This window comes from Corvus kubaryi, unplaced genomic scaffold, assembly GCF_017639235.1.
Source record: "Corvus kubaryi isolate FWS band 111438036 unplaced genomic scaffold, C.kubaryi_AGA036_p1.0 37396, whole genome shotgun sequence".
Lineage (NCBI taxonomy): Eukaryota > Metazoa > Chordata > Aves > Passeriformes > Corvidae > Corvus > Corvus kubaryi.
This window is the reverse complement of record NW_024581135.1, coordinates 15,719,222-15,735,993: the sequence shown is the minus strand read 5'-3', so window position 1 is coordinate 15,735,993 and position 16,772 is coordinate 15,719,222. Positions and strand designations below refer to the sequence as shown.

The 16,772-nt window shown below is 57.7% G+C and overlaps 3 protein-coding genes across 5 annotated transcripts in view; all 3 read left to right on the top strand.

Moving 5' to 3' along the window:
* The first annotated feature begins 70 nt into the window (after positions 1-70).
* On the top strand, positions 71-6,607 carry CNPPD1 (cyclin Pas1/PHO80 domain containing 1). The gene is made up of 8 exons (XM_042041066.1): positions 71-313; positions 499-601; positions 3,031-3,112; positions 3,692-3,812; positions 3,903-4,031; positions 4,210-4,271; positions 4,533-4,650; positions 5,151-6,607. The coding sequence occupies exons 1-8, from the start codon at positions 245-247 to the stop codon at positions 5,781-5,783; spliced, it is 1,317 nt and encodes a 438-aa protein (XP_041897000.1). The 5' UTR covers positions 71-244; the 3' UTR covers positions 5,784-6,607.
* Positions 6,608-6,787: 180 nt separating this feature from the next.
* On the top strand, positions 6,788-12,158 carry SLC23A3 (solute carrier family 23 member 3). Its single transcript, XM_042041065.1, has 12 exons — positions 6,788-7,660; positions 7,929-8,089; positions 8,603-8,697; positions 9,034-9,107; positions 9,396-9,577; positions 9,730-9,853; positions 10,169-10,316; positions 10,397-10,650; positions 10,841-10,946; positions 11,021-11,188; positions 11,375-11,470; positions 11,651-12,158. Exons 1-12 carry the CDS (start codon positions 7,553-7,555, stop codon positions 11,980-11,982), a joined length of 1,848 nt encoding a protein of 615 aa, XP_041896999.1. The 5' UTR covers positions 6,788-7,552; the 3' UTR covers positions 11,983-12,158.
* Positions 12,159-13,446: 1,288 nt separating this feature from the next.
* The window catches only part of NHEJ1 (non-homologous end joining factor 1), a 43,622-nt gene continuing 40,296 nt past the window's right edge, over positions 13,447-16,772 (top strand). The window contains exons 1-3 of one of the 3 annotated variants that reach the window (XM_042041067.1): positions 13,447-13,866; positions 14,393-14,578; positions 15,461-15,670. In XM_042041067.1, coding sequence (XP_041897001.1) covers positions 14,393-14,578; positions 15,461-15,670 — 396 coding nt within the window. In that variant the 5' untranslated portion in view covers positions 13,447-13,866. Of the gene's footprint in view, positions 13,867-13,970; positions 14,131-14,392; positions 14,579-15,460; positions 15,671-16,772 lie in introns of those variants that run through there. The other 2 variants (XM_042041069.1, XM_042041068.1) reach the window with 2 other exon arrangements.

The following is a 16,772-nucleotide window of genomic DNA, read 5'->3' as shown; positions in this document are numbered from 1 at the left end:
AACCGGGTGACACCGGCCGCGCTTGCGCCCGGCGGCGGCAGGGGCGGGGAGCGGCCGCGCCCCCGCGCCGGAACAGGAAGGGCAGGAGGCCGGGCGGTGGCGGTCGGTCTGGGAGCGCCTTTGAGGGTTCCGCTCCCGACGCTGCGCCGGGCCTCGGCCTCGGAGCGGATCGGCACCGCGCCCTCAGAGCCGGCCCTGTATCGCCGAAGGGGAGCTGTCAGCCCCCGCCCTGCGAGCGGGTAAGATGGAGCTGGACGAGCTGTTGCTGGACGAGGAGGGTGCCTTCTCCCTCAGTGGGTTCCAGGAGTTCACGGTGAGTATCCGCGGTCCATCCTGCTCTTAGCAGGCCCCCGGGGCAATCCCCCCCAATCCTTCGCTCCCGGGGAGCCCCGTGTGGCCGCAGGCCCCGGCCCGGTGTAGCCCTGAGCTGGGTTGGGGTGGAAAGCACGGTATGAGGAGTGCTCTGGGCCTTCCTCACGTTCCTCTGTCTGCCTTCAGTTCCTGCCCAGGCACCAGCAACTGAGCGAGAGAGTGCGGAAGCGACTCTATTATGGCTGGGACAAAGACTGCAGCCTGGATAATCTCTCTAGCCCTGTGGCAGGTGGGTTGCTGATTGTCCCCAGATGGGAATGCTGAGTCAAGGGGGTTGGAAGTAGCCCAAGGGGCCGAGACCAATAGGTCACCTGCTTCCTCCCCAGTGCCAAATCCCACCCCTGCCCGGCCTTTCCCACTCAGTACAGCAGGGCAGGATGCCAGAGCCTCATGGCTTCTGCTCTCTCTTTTGTTGCCCTGTCTGGCCCACTGCTGCATTTTTGACGTCTCACTGGTGTGTAAAGTCCTTTAGATTGCTTGTGAATTTCTTGGCAGAGCAGGTTGTGAACTTCTGCCTGGTAAGAGCTGTCTTGGACAATTGCTTGTGCTCTGCAAAACACTCAGCTTTGTTCAACTTCTAGTTGTGAGCACCAAGGGGACAAGTTCTTGCTGTGTGTTTGTCTGGATTGCATTTTTTTTTTCCTGTCAATTCAGCAGTGTGTTGAGGAGCAGAAGGACATGGCTGGGTTAAGGTTGAGGAGCTGCTGCAGGTGATGGTGGAGAGGAATGGAAAAGGGGCAAGAGTAGTTTGCTAGAGGGCCTTCGCTGTGTAGTTGTCTCAGCATTTCCGATATCTGCTTGCTAGGGAAACAGTCTGAAGTTGCCAGAATGCTGTGTGCAATGTGCCTTGGTGAGGAAGAGGATGCTGAGCATGTGGTGCCAGGGCAGACCCAGGCAGAGCAGCCACCTGCCGGGGTGCTGCTGGGAGTCACGAGTTCCAACACGAGCAGTGCGAGGGACGCTTGAGGCTGGCATTACACCCGGGTGCGAGGTGGGACTGTTCCATGGATGAAAGTTCAAAGGGTACAGTCATGCAAGAAAACTGTTGGGGGCTATTAACTCTAAGGACTGCCTTGCACTCAGGAAATGCCATGGCTCCAGCAGCTGGGTGCCAGAGTGGCACACAGAGAATGTGTTCATGGGCTGATCTGCTTTACAGCCTTCCTTCACCAGCTGCTGTCAAAAAAGTGGGCCCAGGACTATGACATCCATCTTGGTACAACTGTGTCTTTCCATAAACTACATGGCAAGTTTATGGCACTGTTCTTCAAACAAGGCAGAGGCTTGTCGGGAGAGTCTGGAGTAGCAGGAAAAGGTCTTTGGTATTGGGGGTTGGATGCAGAAGGCAGTATGGGGCTCGCTGAGGAGAGAAGTTGAAAAGTGAATTTGTTTCTTTGGAAACAGAAGAACAGTAACCACACTCACTGTGCCATGGCTGTGAGATGGGGAAACTGATCAGCTGCTCTCCGCGCCCTCTAGGGCGGGACACTGTTGTGAGATGGATTTGTGGGCTGAAGAATTTGGTTTCATATCAGGACAAAAGCTGTAGGGATCCCTTGGGATGTTGTTACTGCCTCTGCGGTAGCACAAGGGTGGCCAGGAAGGACAGAGAGAGCAGCAGCAGTGGGAGAGGCTGGGAGCAGCCAATGGGTGGCTGGAGCTATGTCTGCCTGGTTGTACACCACAGTAGTGGTGTGGCCTGAATGGTGTAGGGAGGTTCCTTAGAGCAGTGTTTTTCTGAGCTTGGTGGCTGTACTTTGGGCACATCACTCTCATTAGTGCAGCTGTTCTCTTAGTTGCTGGAGAGATGTAGAAAGGAGGGGTGTGGTGATGCTTCCCCTGGTAGCTGGAAATGCAAGGCTGCTGGGATGAACACTGTTCTCAACTTTGTCAGCCAAGAGCTTGGAAGCAAAATGTATTTCAAGTTTCCTGTCTAAAGCATTTCTTGCCAAGCATCAGACCATAGTGCTGCTTGGGATGCTCCCAGCTGGTCCTATTGTGTAGGGAAGTGAGATGGGAGCTGCTGGAGCCATCTGCCAGTATATGTCAGTCTCTGGCCTCTTCAGTGCTTGAATGCTGGGGCACGTCCTTGAGTGCAGGGAAAGCAGGCTGAGCTGCAGTTACACTGTATTGCTGCTTTGATACCCCATTAGTACCTTTGGGCTCCTGCTCACATGGGTACCTTGTACATCATCGTCTCGGGAGCGCTGGGGCTGTGGTGTAGGGGAAGCTGGATCGGTGCTGATGAGATCTGCAGGGGGAAGATGCTGCTGGTTGGAGGGGAGCAGAGGACCACGAAGATGTGGTCTGACATCAGGTCCAAGAAGGTCTCCAGAAGGGCTGTCTGAGATCCTGCAGGGTGAGGGGAGGGTGTTTCTCCGCAGCTGACTGCTGGTGACACAGGCCTGCTGATATGGCACTGCCACAGGCCCTTGGTCACTCACATCCTCTTCCTGCTGTGATCTGCCTGACGTGCATATTTGTTTGTTCCTCACTTGTCTCTGACCTCTGATAAGGCCTGTCCTACCTTCATAGTTTAATTTAAACTTGAAGGGCTGAGCAAACACCAAGACCTTGTGGGCTTGTGGGGAGAAGGGGAAGGGTGGGGGTGGGCTGTGCCACATGAGGCTAACTCTTTTTGGTGCTTTTCTGTCCTAGATATTGCTGTGGAGTTGCTGCAGAAAGTGGCTCCCAGTCCTATCCGCAGACTCCAGAAGAAATATGTGTCTCATGTATCTCGGTAAGAAGCAAAACCTGTCTCTTCATGTCCTGGGTCAGAACTTGGAGCTCTGGTCTTACTTGTGACTCACTTTTGTCCCCTGGCACAGCCACTGGCTTTGTGCTTAGGCCTGATTAGTGTCAAAAAGAGCAAAAAGGGGTAGGTGGCACAGACAGCAGGCACGGTGATTTCCTGATGCAGGCAGGCCTACTTCATGTTTGTCCTGCTCTCTGGGATGCATGTGTGCTCTTGTTACTGGGAGTCTGTACTGGCTGGAACTGTAGCTCCCTGGGTAACCAGGTTTGAACCTGGAGTCTCCTCTTGGCAGCTGAGCCCTCACAGCATTCCTTGCTGCCGGCAGGGCTGCTCAGTTGAGAGCTGACTGTGCCTGGGAACAGAAACCAGGGCTTTCTGCTCTCCACCCTGCATCCCCTGCATTTTCTCTTGCTGCAGCTCAGGACAGCTGGCACAGAGCTGGCAAGGCTGTGACCTATTTAGCGATTTGCTAAACCTTCCTACTGCCTGCATGGGGAGGGAGCAACCAAGTTGTGCTGTGGTGCCTGGGACGTTTATAGCATTGGTTCTTGCCCTGTCCCACAGGGAAGCTTGCATCTCGCCCTGCTCCATGATGTTGGCACTGGTTTACATTGAGAGACTCCGGCACCGGAACCCCGAATACCTCCAGCAGATCTCATCTTCAGACCTCTTCCTGATCTCCATGGTGAGTGGTGGGCAGGGGGGTAACTGGGCTGGAGGGAAGCCTGGAAGAGTGCAGTGAAGACTGAGATCCTGTCCTTTGTGCTACTTTTAGATGGTTGCAAGTAAGTACCTGTATGATGAGGGTGAGGAGGAGGAGGTGTTCAACGACGAGTGGGGAGCTGCAGGGAAGGTGGATGTCCAGACAATGAACACACTGGAGATGAACTTCCTGAGCGCCATTGTAAGTGAAACTGTCACTGCTGCCAACTGTTTCACAGAGCATGGGAAAAGAGGCATTGAGGGGAGTCTGGATTTCTGGTTTTCCACCACATGCTCCCATGAAGGGATAGAGAAGGATGGTGTCTGGGTGCTGGGTGACCTGCCCTGACTGCGCTGACCTTTAACTGCTGTCCTGACAGGACTGGAGTCTCTACACAGATCCTCGGGAGCTGTTTGAAGTGCTGAGCTGGCTGGAAGGACGGTAGGTGTCTGGGATGGGGGTGATCCCTTTATCTGTGTTGCAGCCTGGCTCTGCCCCTGCTTGGAGGTAGCCCTGCTGCAGTGAAATAAGAGATTGGGACACCTGTGAGCCTTAGCTAGGCTCTCCGGCTCCCTTCTGCAGAGCTTAAGCAGGGTCTACTCCAAGGCTGCCTGGGCTGAAGCTGCTTTGATGGGGAAAGGTGCATACCACATCCACCATTCCCCGTTGTTTTTTTTTTTTTTTTTTTTTTTCTTCTTGCAGTGTGGCTGAAAAACAGGGCATGTGGCGTGGCTGGTTCACCTACACAGATCTGTGTGTCCTCATGGAGCAGTCCATGTGGCAGCATGTGCTGGGCCAGTTCTACCAGCAAGTGGTGAAGGTAAGGGCATAGGAGAGGAGCTACTTGCAAGAACATGGGACCTAGGAGGCTGTGGATTTGGAGCAGGACCCCCTTTTCCACTGAGAGCAGCACCTTGATTTATTCCCTGTTGAAAAGGGAGGCTGTCAGAAGATGCCGATTTGCAGCTGCACTGCCTGAGGCACTGCAGCCTGGTGCTGGGTGGTGTGCCCTGTGCTGGACCGCAGCCCCACAAGTCATGGTACATGGGCATGGTGGTGGCATAGAGGCAACTGGGTGCTGGCTAGGGTCTTGAACAGGAACTGTTGGCTTTTAGCTGGGGCATTTTGGTTTGTGATATTTAGGCCCTGCTTTGGGCAGGCTGTGTGCCACCCACCATTAGCAGTGTGGCTGCCAGCTCTTGGCATCCAGGGGGATGCTTTTTCCCATTGCAGCTGCCAGGTTGATCCTGGCCATGCTGCATTATGGCTGGTGGGTGGTGTTGCTGGGTGGGTCTGGGCTAACATTTGGTTTCTCCTTAGCTGGCATGCCTCCTGGGTGTGGTGTACCTGACTGGCTTCGCAGCCATCTTCGCCTCCATCACTGTAGTGCACCGGTCTGTGTGCATGAGGAGTGTCAGCACTGCAGCTCCCCGGCCTGCGCTGTTCCCTGAGGAGGGGAGGTGCCAGCTGGATACTCAGCCAGCCCCAGCCCCTGGCCAGCCCCAGCCCGAGCTGCCCAACATCTCCTCAGCCAGCTGCACCCGTTGCCTGGGGGAGAATGAGATGACCAAGGAGCCACGTCGTGGGGGTGTCACAGCAACTGCACTCTACCTGTGGGGCAGCATGATGACGGCTCTGTCCTACCCAAAGGCACCTGATCTAGCCCAACACAGGAGCCTCCCACAAGGTCCTTTCCGGAAAGTGCCCACTGCCTGTGAGAGATCCAACCGTACCAGCCCCACTGCAGCCCCCAGCCAGCCTGGCCCCTTTGGACTTGCCGTGCTCCCAGCTCCTCCGGTGCTCCACTGCCACACCTGCTCAGCCACTGCAGGCCCCACATGGGATGCAGCCCCTAACCGTGAGGACTGGCTGGACCCCCTGGGGCTGAAGCAGTGCTTCTTGCACACTGCTATGGATCTCAGTAGAATCAAGAGCTTCATTTTTCCCAGCTAGGAGTACAGGACAGCAGCCCCTTCCTTTCCCTTTCCCTTCCAGTGTGGCACAACTTACTTCCTTGCACTTCTGGGACCCCTGATCCTTGGAACTGCATGGGGCTGAAGGCCTGTGCATTACTTTCAAACCAGCACTTGTGTTCCCCCACCCAGGGCAGGGATGTTCTTCACTTGGGGGCTGCTGGGGCAGGTTGGGATAGAGCTGGCTTGCTGGGGTGGGAACTTACTAGCTGGAGGGTAAATATGGGTTGCCTTTGGGCTGGGGTGCTTGTGCAAAGGGGGGTATTGTCCCCCTTCCTGTAGTGAGTGGTGTTGGACAGAGGTGGCATATGGGATGTTGGAGGCTGGGACTGTGTGTGCAGGGTGGAGGGGCTAAGGCACTGACCCCAGTGAGAAGGTGGGGTGCCTGGGATAGGGGAGAGGAGGTTGAAGGAGGTGGGAATGAGCTGGCTGGTCATAGCAGTACTTATATTTGGGGGCTGTTAGGCCGCTTCTTGGAACTTGCAAGAGTGACACCGAGCAGGTACCCTGATGTGGCTGGGCCCTGCTGGGCTTGGTGGGGATGAGGTGTGGTTAGGGCTGAACTTCCTTATCCTGCTTGTGTTGGGTGTTTTGAATCTGGGGTGCTTTGTGACCCCATCCCAAACCCCAGCTGTGTCTGTGAGCAAACAGTGCCTGACTGCTCCTCAGAGTGGGAAGAAGGCATCTTGTCTTGCTTACCAGGCCAGCTCATAATGCCCCTTCTTTTTACTGTGGATTTTACACCTGTTTTTCACTCTTTTGTAGATGCAAATCTCTTCCAATAAAAGTAGTTCTTGCTGTGTGCCTGCTTTGTCCTGCTGAGCTGCTCCATACTGGCAGCATGCCTGCCCCAGAGTGGAGCCATGTCCATGCAGCTGTGCCTGCTCCTGGAGCTGCTGTGCAAGACAGATCCTAGGTGCTGCCAGTGAGCCCAGGAGACCTACAAGGCCTGTCCTGCAGTCTCTCTCTGGTTACAGGAGGGGGATATCAGGTCCGGTGCAGGCAGGGACAGCAGGAGAGAGGAGGATCCCCATCCTTGGGAATGTGGGGAATGCATGTTCTCCACTGCTCTTTGCTCTCTGAAGTCTTACCTGTTAATGAGTGACCCTTGAGCAGCAAGGGCTCAGCCAGGTCACTGACACAGCCACCTCTGCCCTGAGACAAAAACACGAGCATCCCCTGCCTGTGCACCCTTGGGATCCTTTCCAGCCAAGCAGGCAGCTCTTGGCTCTGGCATCCTTATCTAGTGGCAGGATTCCATACTCTCCTAGGAGAATGGGGGATAAAATAGACCCCCATTAGAGACCGGGCTGGACTGGGAGGGCAGGAGCTGCTGTGCTGGGGAGAAGCAAGCATGGGCAGGGTACACGGAAGCTGGAGGATGCTGCTGGTGGGAGTAGTCTAAGCACGTGGAGGAAGAGGTGTCAAGGCTGTGGCCTACCCGGTCCCTGCCCACAGAGGCAGTGATGGGATCCGGGCTGTGGGTAGTTGGCACTGTAATAGTGTCTGATGTCCTGCTTGTGGCTGCATGTCACCTGGCCTGTGTGGTGACAAACCAGGGTGACACTTGCATTCCTGGCCATAAGGGCAGGTTACTCACCAACTCAAGTTAATGGCTAACCCTGGGGCAGCTCCTGTGGAAGGTGGAAGTTCAGCCATGTGAGGATTTGCAAGGAGGTCTCAGGGGGCTGGGAGCCTGCCCCCCCCTCTCTACACTGAAAACGGGGAGCGGTGTGGGGAGGCAGCAGCATGAATGGGGGCCATGGCAGAGCACCTGGAGCTGGGAGCCCCATGCTCACGTCCTGCTCCTCCCAGAAGATGTGCTCATGGATGGTGAACTGCTGCTTAGCCCTTCAGGTAAGGGGGGACCAGGGTGAGCAGCCAGAGCGATGGGATGATGAGGAGAGGGCTGGGATCCTCTCAGATTGCAGGGCAGGGGCTGCATCCTACCAGGCAAAGGGTGTGTAGGGCTGTGGTCAGTGTATGCTGGGAGGGGAGTGGGCAGTAGTGAGTGCTGCCCAGGTGGTGTCAGTGGGCATCTGCCCTCTCACGGGGACTGGGCATGGGGAGCTGCAGCTCTAGGTGCTGCAAGGAGTTGTGACTGCTCCATCTCTTCCCTGCGCAGCACCTGGCTGTACAGACCTCCCTGCTCTGCATCTTCCACCTCCTCCTGCTGCCCACCCTGCCCCAGGAGCCACCTCATGCCCAGACCACCAGCAAGCTGCTGGCATGCAGCCTCTTTGCCTGCGGCATCTCCACAGTGCTGCAGACCACCCTGGGGAGCCGGTGAGCAAGGGGGGGTGAAGGGGGAGCAGCTGTCACGAGGAGGAGGGTGATGCCATGGCAGGGTATGTCTGTATCCTCCTGGGATGCGGGAAGATGAGCTTTGCTGGAAGTGGGAAGGGGCACAAGGAAAACTTATTGTGCTGCATCTCTGCACAGCTGTCACAGTCATCCCCTCCATCTTGCACATACCTCTAGAAAAACTGCTGTGCTTTCCCTCTAGCTCCTCACTGCCTTGCTCCAACATTGTACACATTTCCTTCAGACCATCCGGTGCCTGTGCTGCCCACACAGGGCCTGGGTATGGGATTTGGCAAAGCCTCTGACCTCTGCACATACTCCATGTGCTGTCCCTTGGGATGTACTAGGGCACATGTAGAATATGGGGTAACCTCCTGCCAATTTGGAGTTCTTCTCTTCCCACCCCTGTTCCTCTGGCAGCCTGGGCTTTTGGAGCAGCCTTGTTCCCTTTGCTGTCCTTCCTCCCTAACGTGTGCTTGTTGTCCCCTTCCTCAGGCTGCCACTGGTTCAAATCCCATCCTTTGAGTACTTGGTCCCTGCCATGATGCTGAGCTCCCACCTGTCCCCTGGTGCCAGCACAAACAGGAATGGTGAGCACAGCTCTGGAGCCTTTGTCCTTTGGAGCCTGGGCCATGCTGGTGCTAGGGGAATGGCAATGATGAGGTGCCTGGTAGGTGGGGTAGGGATGAGGGGTAGCAAGGGGTCCTGCCTGCTGGCCCCTCTGGTGATAGTGCACAGCATGCTACTCACTCCTGAGTGCACTTGCTACATCTCTGGTCACTTCCCCAGGGTCAGGGCTAATGGGGATGGGGATGCTGGCACACCAGTCCTTCTCCAGCCAGCAGTCTCCTTGCTGCATGCTCTTGGAGACGGCTCCAGGAGCCCAGGATCCACATGTATCACACCCTTCCAAAATTCCCTTCCAGGCACAGCCATGGCCAGTACATGCCTCGTACCTCATTGCAGAGACACAGGGAGCTGGGCTGACTCGCTGCGAGAGGTGGGTGCTCCTGTGCTGGGATGGAGGTCCCCATCCTGCTTGATCAGCTTTCCACTTGTCACCCATATCCCTGTACCCCCAGTCTCTTTTTCTGGGACTTGCCATGAATAGAGGTGCGAAGGCAACGGGGATCATAATGTATGTCCATGTATATGTTTCTCTGCACTCGGGGTGAGTGGAGCATGTAAAACAAGCGATGCTGCTGGGGCCCTGGGAATGTCGCCAAGGGAAGGTGTTGGACTGCTCTCCATGTATCCTGCCCCACAGGCCCGTCCTTTCCTCTTTCAGGTCTCTGGAGCAGTGCTGGTCTCTGGGCTGATTCAGTTGGTGCTGGGAGTGTCTGGCGTGTGCGGGTGGGCAGCCCGGCACTGCGGGCCCATGGTCCTGGCCCCCAGCCTGTCCATCATCGGGCTGTCTGCATACAAGGAAGCAGCTTTCTTCTGCTCCACTAACTGGGGTGTAGCACTGCTGTATGTGAGCGAGGGACTGTACTGGTGGGTGGCTCCTGGGGCTTTCTTTCACCAGTGGGACAGGGATGGGGCACCCTTGCAGTGCATGGCACACATTTGGGGCCTCATCACTGACTGTGATGCTGTGTGGTGACCCGTGCTCACTCTCCTAGGCTCATGCTCCTTGCTGTCACCTTCTCCCAACACCTGCGGTCCTGCCGCCTGCCCTTTTGTGCCTGGCCTCATGCTTGGGAGGGCTCCAGAGAGTCATCAGTTCCCACCCTGCGCATGTTCTCGGTACTGTGGTTTGTCTGCTCTCTTCACTGTCACCACGCTTCTCTCTCCAAGCCTGGCTCTTTGGTGTGGGTTTAGGTAAGACGTGGAGCACAGGCAGGGGTGAGAAGCTCTGGTGCAGCTCCCAGAACATGGATGCTTCTCGGGACGTGCTGGGGACCTAGGGTGTTAGAGCAGAACAGCTTGGACTGCTTCCTGCAGGGGTAAGGGGAGATGTGGTATGACTCCTTGGGAAAGGTGACAGGACAAGGATGGGGTGCTGGCCAGGGCAGGCAGGGGGAGAGGGTCCCCTGCTGAGGGTCTCCTTTTGCCTTCCAGGTACTGTTCCCATTTGCTGGTGTCTGCATTGTCTGTGCCATCCTCAGCTACTTCCACATTCCCTGGGAATCACTGGACCCGGCCATGGCACAGCTGTCTTGGGCCAACAGCACCTTCAATGCCCCTTGGATCCACATCCCCTATGCAGGTGGGGGGCAGCAGGGCTGAGTGCAGCCATCCACGTTTGGACAGAACTTGTATCACCTGTCCCTTTTCCCTCTGCTGCAGGAGAGTGGAGGTGGCCACTGCTCACCCCCCAGGCGTTGGCAGTGGGCATTGCCATGGCCATCGGCTGCAGCATGAACTCCGTGGGTTGCTACGTGCTGTGTGGGAGGCTGCTGCGAGTTCCCCAGCTACCCCCTCACGCCTGTAACCGGGGGCTCTGCATGGAAGGGTTGGGCAGCCTCCTGGCAGGACTGCTGGGCACCCTGGGGGGCACAGCCTCCAGCATTGCCAACACCTGTGCCACTGGCCTCACACAGGTATGCCAAGGTGGGGGAAATGGGTTGACAAGGGATGGGGAGGCAGTTGAGCAGGTGTGCGGGACTCGTAATGGCCAGGCAGGCACCGAGACAGCACTGGGAAAGGCAGGTGTGTGCAGCAGGATGGGGCGGGAGACAGAGCAGGGGGTGATGCCACCCATCCTCACTTTCCCATTCTTCTTTCTGCCAGGCTGGCTCTCTCCTCTCGGTGCAAGTAAGCGCCGTGGCGTGCATGGTGTTGGGCATGTCCCCGAGGCTGGCAGGGCTCCTCACCCACATCCCACTGGCAGTTCACGGTGGGTACCCTGCCCTGACCCTTGCTGCGACACCTGCAGCCTGCCTGGCACTGCCTGACTCCTGCCCCTCGCAGGAGGGGTGCTCTGTGTAACCTACGCCATGGCTGTGGGCACGGGGATCTCCTACTTCCAGTACGCAGACATTGACTCAGGGAGGAACATCTTCATTGTTGGCTTTGCCATGTTCATGGCACTGCTGGTACCACGGTGGTTCGGCACGGCTCTGACTCCCCTGGCCACAGGTAGGAGGGACATTCCCCAGAGTCCCACGGCATGGTGACCACACATCTCCAGTGTTCTGGGAGGCTGGGTCGGCTCGTGGTAGCAGGCAGCTCCCTCTTCAATCCCTGACTCTGCCATGGCAGCTCCTGCCCCTTTCCCCTGGCTAGGCTGGGACCTCCTGGCTGATTCTGGCACTGTCCCTGCAGGCTGGGCGCCACTGGACCTCCTCTTCCTCTCCCTGCTTATGGTGCCTGTCTTCTTAACTGGCTTCTTGTCATTTTTTCTGGAGAACACGGTCTCAGGTGAGGGGCTGCTCTAGGTGCTCTGCATATTCCCCACTCCGAGGACTGGATCTGTCCATTGGACAAACCACCAGCTCTGCCTTCAGGCAGTCCTACTGAGGATCCTGGGGCTGGTGTGGGCTGGGAGGATGCACCTGGAGGAAAGGGCTCCCATTTCACTGCCTACTTCCCTGCTTGCAGGAACGCTGGAGGAACGAGGGCTGCTTTCTGAGCAGCCATGGAAAGTTAGAGCTGGTGACTGTCACCTCCATGGAGAGAGAGGCAAAGCCAGCCAAGCCTATAGGCTCCCCACTGGGCTAAGGAGGCTGCTGCCATCTTCCTGCAAAGCCTTTCCGTGCTGCTTCCTCTGCCCAAGGAGTGAGGAAGAGGAGGAGGGTAGCAGTGCCACCGAGGAGGGGACTGCTGCCCCGGGGGAAGGGACACACCTGCTCCCCAAACCCAGCTCTGGGGAGCTGCAGCCAGCAATACGGTCAAGCCAGACAGACATGCCTGCATGGCACACTGTGGCCTGACCCTGTCACGCAGGGGTGCCTCATGTGAAAACAGGGCTGTGCCCTCAAGGCAGCTTGTGAGCCACTTTGCTCCTCATTTCTGAAGGCCTCGAGGACTGGAGGAACCTGAGCTTCCACCCTCCCAACACAAACCTGATTTCCCTGCTTGAGAGCGAGATATAAAAACCTTCAACCAACTTTGCCTTTTCTAGGGGTTTCCTTTCCAGATGGGATTTACCTAGGGGATCCCCTGGTGCCCTGAGGACTGTGACTGGAGGGCACGGCTACCTGGTGCCACTGCAGGAGGATGTGGGTGCCTCTAAAATCCACCATCATCCTGTGGAGATGACTAGGGGAGGGCTCAGTGCTTTGGACACCCAAAGGACTGTCATTCTAGCTATGCTCACCTGCTGGCACTGTGCTCAGGAAGGACTGGCTCTCCACCTCCTCCCTGCTGTGTCCCAGTTGTGCGTATGGCCCGTCAATGCCCACGGCACCAGGTATATATCAATGCTCTGGCACTCCAGGATGCTCCAGGTTGGGGGTGAAACTGAGCTGAGATTCCCAAAACAATGAACACCCTTTCACCTACAGTAGGATGGTCCCAGTAGTGCTCACCACATAAATACGCCCTAGGCATTGCTCGTGTGACTACTCTAGCCAACAGTGGCTTTCCCTGGAGAAGAACATCTCCCTCCACCTGGTCCCAAGGTGAAACACCCAAAGGTGGATGCAGGATGGGAGGTGCAGGTCCCCAGGTGTGAGCCCTCTTTCTCCAGCTCTCTGACCCTCGCAGCTGTACACAGCAGCATAATGCACAGCTCATCCTCATTCAGCCAGCATCCTCACCTGACACTAAATTTCAGCTGTGCCCAAAGTCCCGCTGGGTCCTGCACCCCAAGCCTGGTCATGCAACCTAGGCTGTCCTGCACTGCAAAGTCCTTGCCTACTCCCCTGTTTCCTGGCACCTTGTCAGGATGCAAACCCTGTGTGATGACCACCCTGCCCTGGCACTGCCCTGAGAGGTGACTGCAGCCTGCTTCCTGGGGACAGGGGTGAGTGGAGGGGTGTGTGCAAAGAGTGTAAATGGGAGACTCAGGGGCAGTGCATCGGGGGCAGTTTGTGGGCCCAGGGTGGATGGCCTTGTGCATGGAGTGCTGGTGGGGGATTACAGTCAGAGAATGGGTGATGAGGTTTGGAAGTCAGCGCCTGGGGTGAGGGTAGAGCTCAGTGCGGAGGGAACTGGGGGTGCGTGGTGTGCCAAGCTGGCACAGTGCTGCTCTATGCCGCCTTGTGAGCCCAGTGCCCAGGCACGGGGCCAGAGGCACCTGCAGCCCCAGCTACGCAGGGCTCGCTGTGGTGCAGCAGCCGAGTCCCCGCACAGCCTGGGAGAGCAGTGGTGCGGGTGCGTGCCCTGGCCGTGCCTGCCCCGGCACCGTGGGGGTCAGGAATAAACCTGGGGCCAAGGGACAGGAGAAGCCCCGCACCGCCGCCGCCTCTCCCGCTGTACCGGGCCCTGTCCCCAGCTGGGCACTTGTGCCAGGACATTTCGTAGCAGGCGCAAGCGCAGAATGAAGTCCTAAGGCATTTCGGTCCCCATCAGTGTCTTGGCCATGGCACCCCTTGCGGCAACCGCGGACGCTCTAGAGGGACACGCCAGCTCGGTTCGCTGTCCTTATGAGCAGGCAAGGCAACACCAGCAGCGTTCCCCGCGGCTCCGAGGCAGGGATGGCAGGTTCCGGGGCGCCGGGAGCCGCACGTCCCGGCGTGCCCCGGCCCCGCCCGCCGCGGAAGAGAGCAGCATGCCGGGAGCCGTAGTCCGCCCTCGCCTCCGGCCCGGCGCCGCTCGCCGCTCGCAAGCCCCTGCCTCTGCATCCTCCGGCCGCCCGCTCCTCCTGTCCTCGGGTAACGCTGCGGCTCCGCAGAGCCCCGGGCACCTCGCGGGCGCTGGGTCCCCGAGTGTTTTGGGAGGCGGGGAGCCCGTCCTAGGGAGGAGCGGGAAGCAGCAGTGGGCTGCCGGCACTCTGCCCGTGCCACTGCGGGCACAGGGACGGGATGCCCCAGCAGGAGGAGGGTGCAGCACCCTGCTGCCCGCCCGGTGCCTGCGGGGCAGCCAGAATGTTAATGTGGGCGTAGAGATCTTGCCGTGCTAACGCCAGCAAGCACCGGGTAACGCGGGGAGGCAGCAGTTCTACTGCCGTGCGCCTGCTGGCGCGTCTGGGGTACTTATTGTGAGCTGCGGCAGGACCTGCTCTGCACAAAGCTCCCAAAACACACACCCCAGCTCTGCTGCTTGCATGTGTGACCAGAGCTGGCTAAGTATCCTCTCTTCTGTGCTGTCAGGTGGAACTGACGGTCCCTGTGGGGCCACCCCAGGGACCAGGTCTTCCCAGGTGGGGGTTGAGGCAGAGACCTGGTTGCTCTCTTGCAGATGGAGGGCTCCGAGGAGCTGGAAAGCAGCCTCCTGACCCAGCCCTGGGCTTCTGTTCGTTTTGACGAGTCCACTTTTCTTGCCAAAGTGTGCTTCAGGGATACTGGCTATATCCTGCTGATCTCTGACCTCAGCAGTGTCTGGTACGAGAGTGCAGATGTCGAGGCTGTGGGACAAAGGTCCAAGGTGAGTGTCTGAAAAGGCCAGGGACCTCCTTTTCTCCTCCCAGCAGCTGACATACCTGTACGCTTGTGGTGGCAAGCATACACTGCTTGGTGACACAGTGGCTGTTGGGTCTGACTGGGCTTGGGTGCAAATGCCCAGCCTGGAAAGTCCCTGTGTGGCTGTGCCCAAGCGCTGTCAGCCCACTTGGCCAAACACCCTTCTCCTGGGAGAGTGGGCCACACTGTTTAGCATGCCCAGGGCAGCCGGGTGGGTCAGTGTACAGAGGGCTGGCACAGTCTCTTCACTTGTGGGCTGGATGGGCAGCTGGTTTCCCCAGGGCCAGTGTACTAAAGAGGAGCTTGAAACAAGGCTGCCTTCTACTCAGTGACAGAGAGATTCTGTTCACGTTCAAAGCTAGCACAGTCTTTCATGGGGCATCCTGTCAGCTTGGACCCCAAAAATGCATGGAGCTGTGCCTCATCTCCTCAGCCCATGTGCCCTGGCCCTCACGTGCCATTGGAGTGGCACGTCCCTGTGTCACATAATGCTGAGCAGCTGGTGGCAGGAGGGATGGGCATATGGCTGCAGCCATCCACCAGCCCTGGCAGGTTGTCCTGCTGTTGGCTCTCAGCCAGGCTATGGCGCTTGTGGTGGCACGCAGAACAGATGTGCTACTGCAGGCCATTGCACCCTGCCCATCCTGGAGTAGCAGGATAAGGGAGCCTTCCCAGCATGGCTGTCTTGGGAGAATCAATGAGAAATGTCAAGTCAGAGGGCTGGAGGCCAAGCCCAGGGATGGCTTTTTGCTGTGGGACATGCAGTAGTTTGATTCCTTTGGTGCTGGGATTTCTGCTGGTTTTTTCCCCGGTGCTGTGCTGTGCCCCCAACCTTGCCTTTTCCCAGGAGCTGAACAAGCGGCTGACGGTTCATGTGTCCTCCTTCCTGAACCACTTGTGCAACCTGATGTGCCCCTTGCTGGCAGGGCAGCCAGATGCCACCACTGCCTTCTCCTGCCACCGCTCTGCCAGCGGCCTCAGGCTGCGCGTGAAAAGCGAGCTGTCAGGACTGCCCTTCTACTGGGACTTCCACTGCTGCCCTGCTCCCTTGGAGATGGTGAGTGAAGCTGCAGAGAGTTCAGGGAGGGGAATGGCCAAAATTAAGGATCGTCCCCTTATGCTTGGAGCTTTTGAGTAGTCTCGAGCCATGTGGGTGACTGTAGGTTGCCTGACTGCCTTCTGCCTCTCCCAAGGTTTGCTGTCCCTGTTTCTTCCCGCTGAGGCTTTGGCACCTTGGTTTGTGCTGTGCAGTGACACAGGGATGGCCCAGCACATGCTGCTGTTGGGACGTGAGTGAAATGCCCTCGTGAGAGCCCACCTGGAGTTCTGCATCCAAATCTGGGGTCCTTGGCACAAGAAAAACATTGACATGTTAGAGCGGGTCCAGAGGAGAGCCACAAAGATGATAAGAGGGCTGGAGCTCCTCTCCTACCAAGACAGATTGCAAGAGATGGGATTGTTTGGCATGGAGAAGAGAAGGCTCTGAAGAGACCTCATTGCACCCTTCGGTACTTGAAGAGGGCTTATTTTAAAGAGGGAGAACAGCTTTTTACATGGGCAGATAGTGATAGGACAAGGGGAACTGTTTTTTAACTAAATGAGGAGACCTTTAGATTAGCTGCTAGAAAAAATTCTTCATTATGAGAGTGGTGAGGCACTCGAACAGGTTGCCCAGAGAAGCTGTGGATGTTGCATTCCTGAAAGTGTTTAAAACCAGGTTGGATGGGGCTTTGAGCAGCCTCATCTAGTGGGTTATCTTGAAAGTCCCTTCCAAACCAAACCTTTCTGTAATTCTATGTCTGGTGTGGGGTAGTGCTCTGCCGGTGCCCTGTAGAGCACAGCGATGCTGTTCTCTTTAGGTGCAAGCCGTGAAGCGGGGCACAGGGCAGCGGGTACCCCCAAAGGACCTGCCGGTGGTCTGTCATGACGGGCGGAATTACAGCGGTCCCCATCAGTGATGTTGTGCAGCCAATGTCTCCCCGGCATTTAAGGGGTTGCTGTTTCACGGGGCTGCCCGGCACGTTGCGTATCCGGAGGCAGCCCCTCCGCCGGGCCCCCGCAGGCGGGCAGCGCTGCGGCCGGGCTCCCCCGGGCCCTGCGTCCCTGCGCGCACAAGAGGGCGCCCGGCGCCCGCGAACCGCCCGGCGGAGCCCCGGCCC

Coding starts and splice junctions, on each gene's coding strand:
- CNPPD1 (XM_042041066.1), top strand. CDS start 245: ATGGAGCTGGACGAGCTGTTGCTGGACGAGGAGGGTGCCTTCTCCCTC. Junction 4,272..4,532: donor CTGAGCTGGCTGGAAGGACG/GTAGGTGTCTGG, acceptor TTCTTCTTGCAG/TGTGGCTGAAAAACAGGGCA. Junction 4,651..5,150: donor TCTACCAGCAAGTGGTGAAG/GTAAGGGCATAG, acceptor GTTTCTCCTTAG/CTGGCATGCCTCCTGGGTGT.
- SLC23A3 (XM_042041065.1), top strand. CDS start 7,553: ATGAATGGGGGCCATGGCAGAGCACCTGGAGCTGGGAGCCCCATGCTC. Junction 7,661..7,928: donor ACTGCTGCTTAGCCCTTCAG/GTAAGGGGGGAC, acceptor TTCCCTGCGCAG/CACCTGGCTGTACAGACCTC. Junction 10,317..10,396: donor GATCCACATCCCCTATGCAG/GTGGGGGGCAGC, acceptor CCTCTGCTGCAG/GAGAGTGGAGGTGGCCACTG.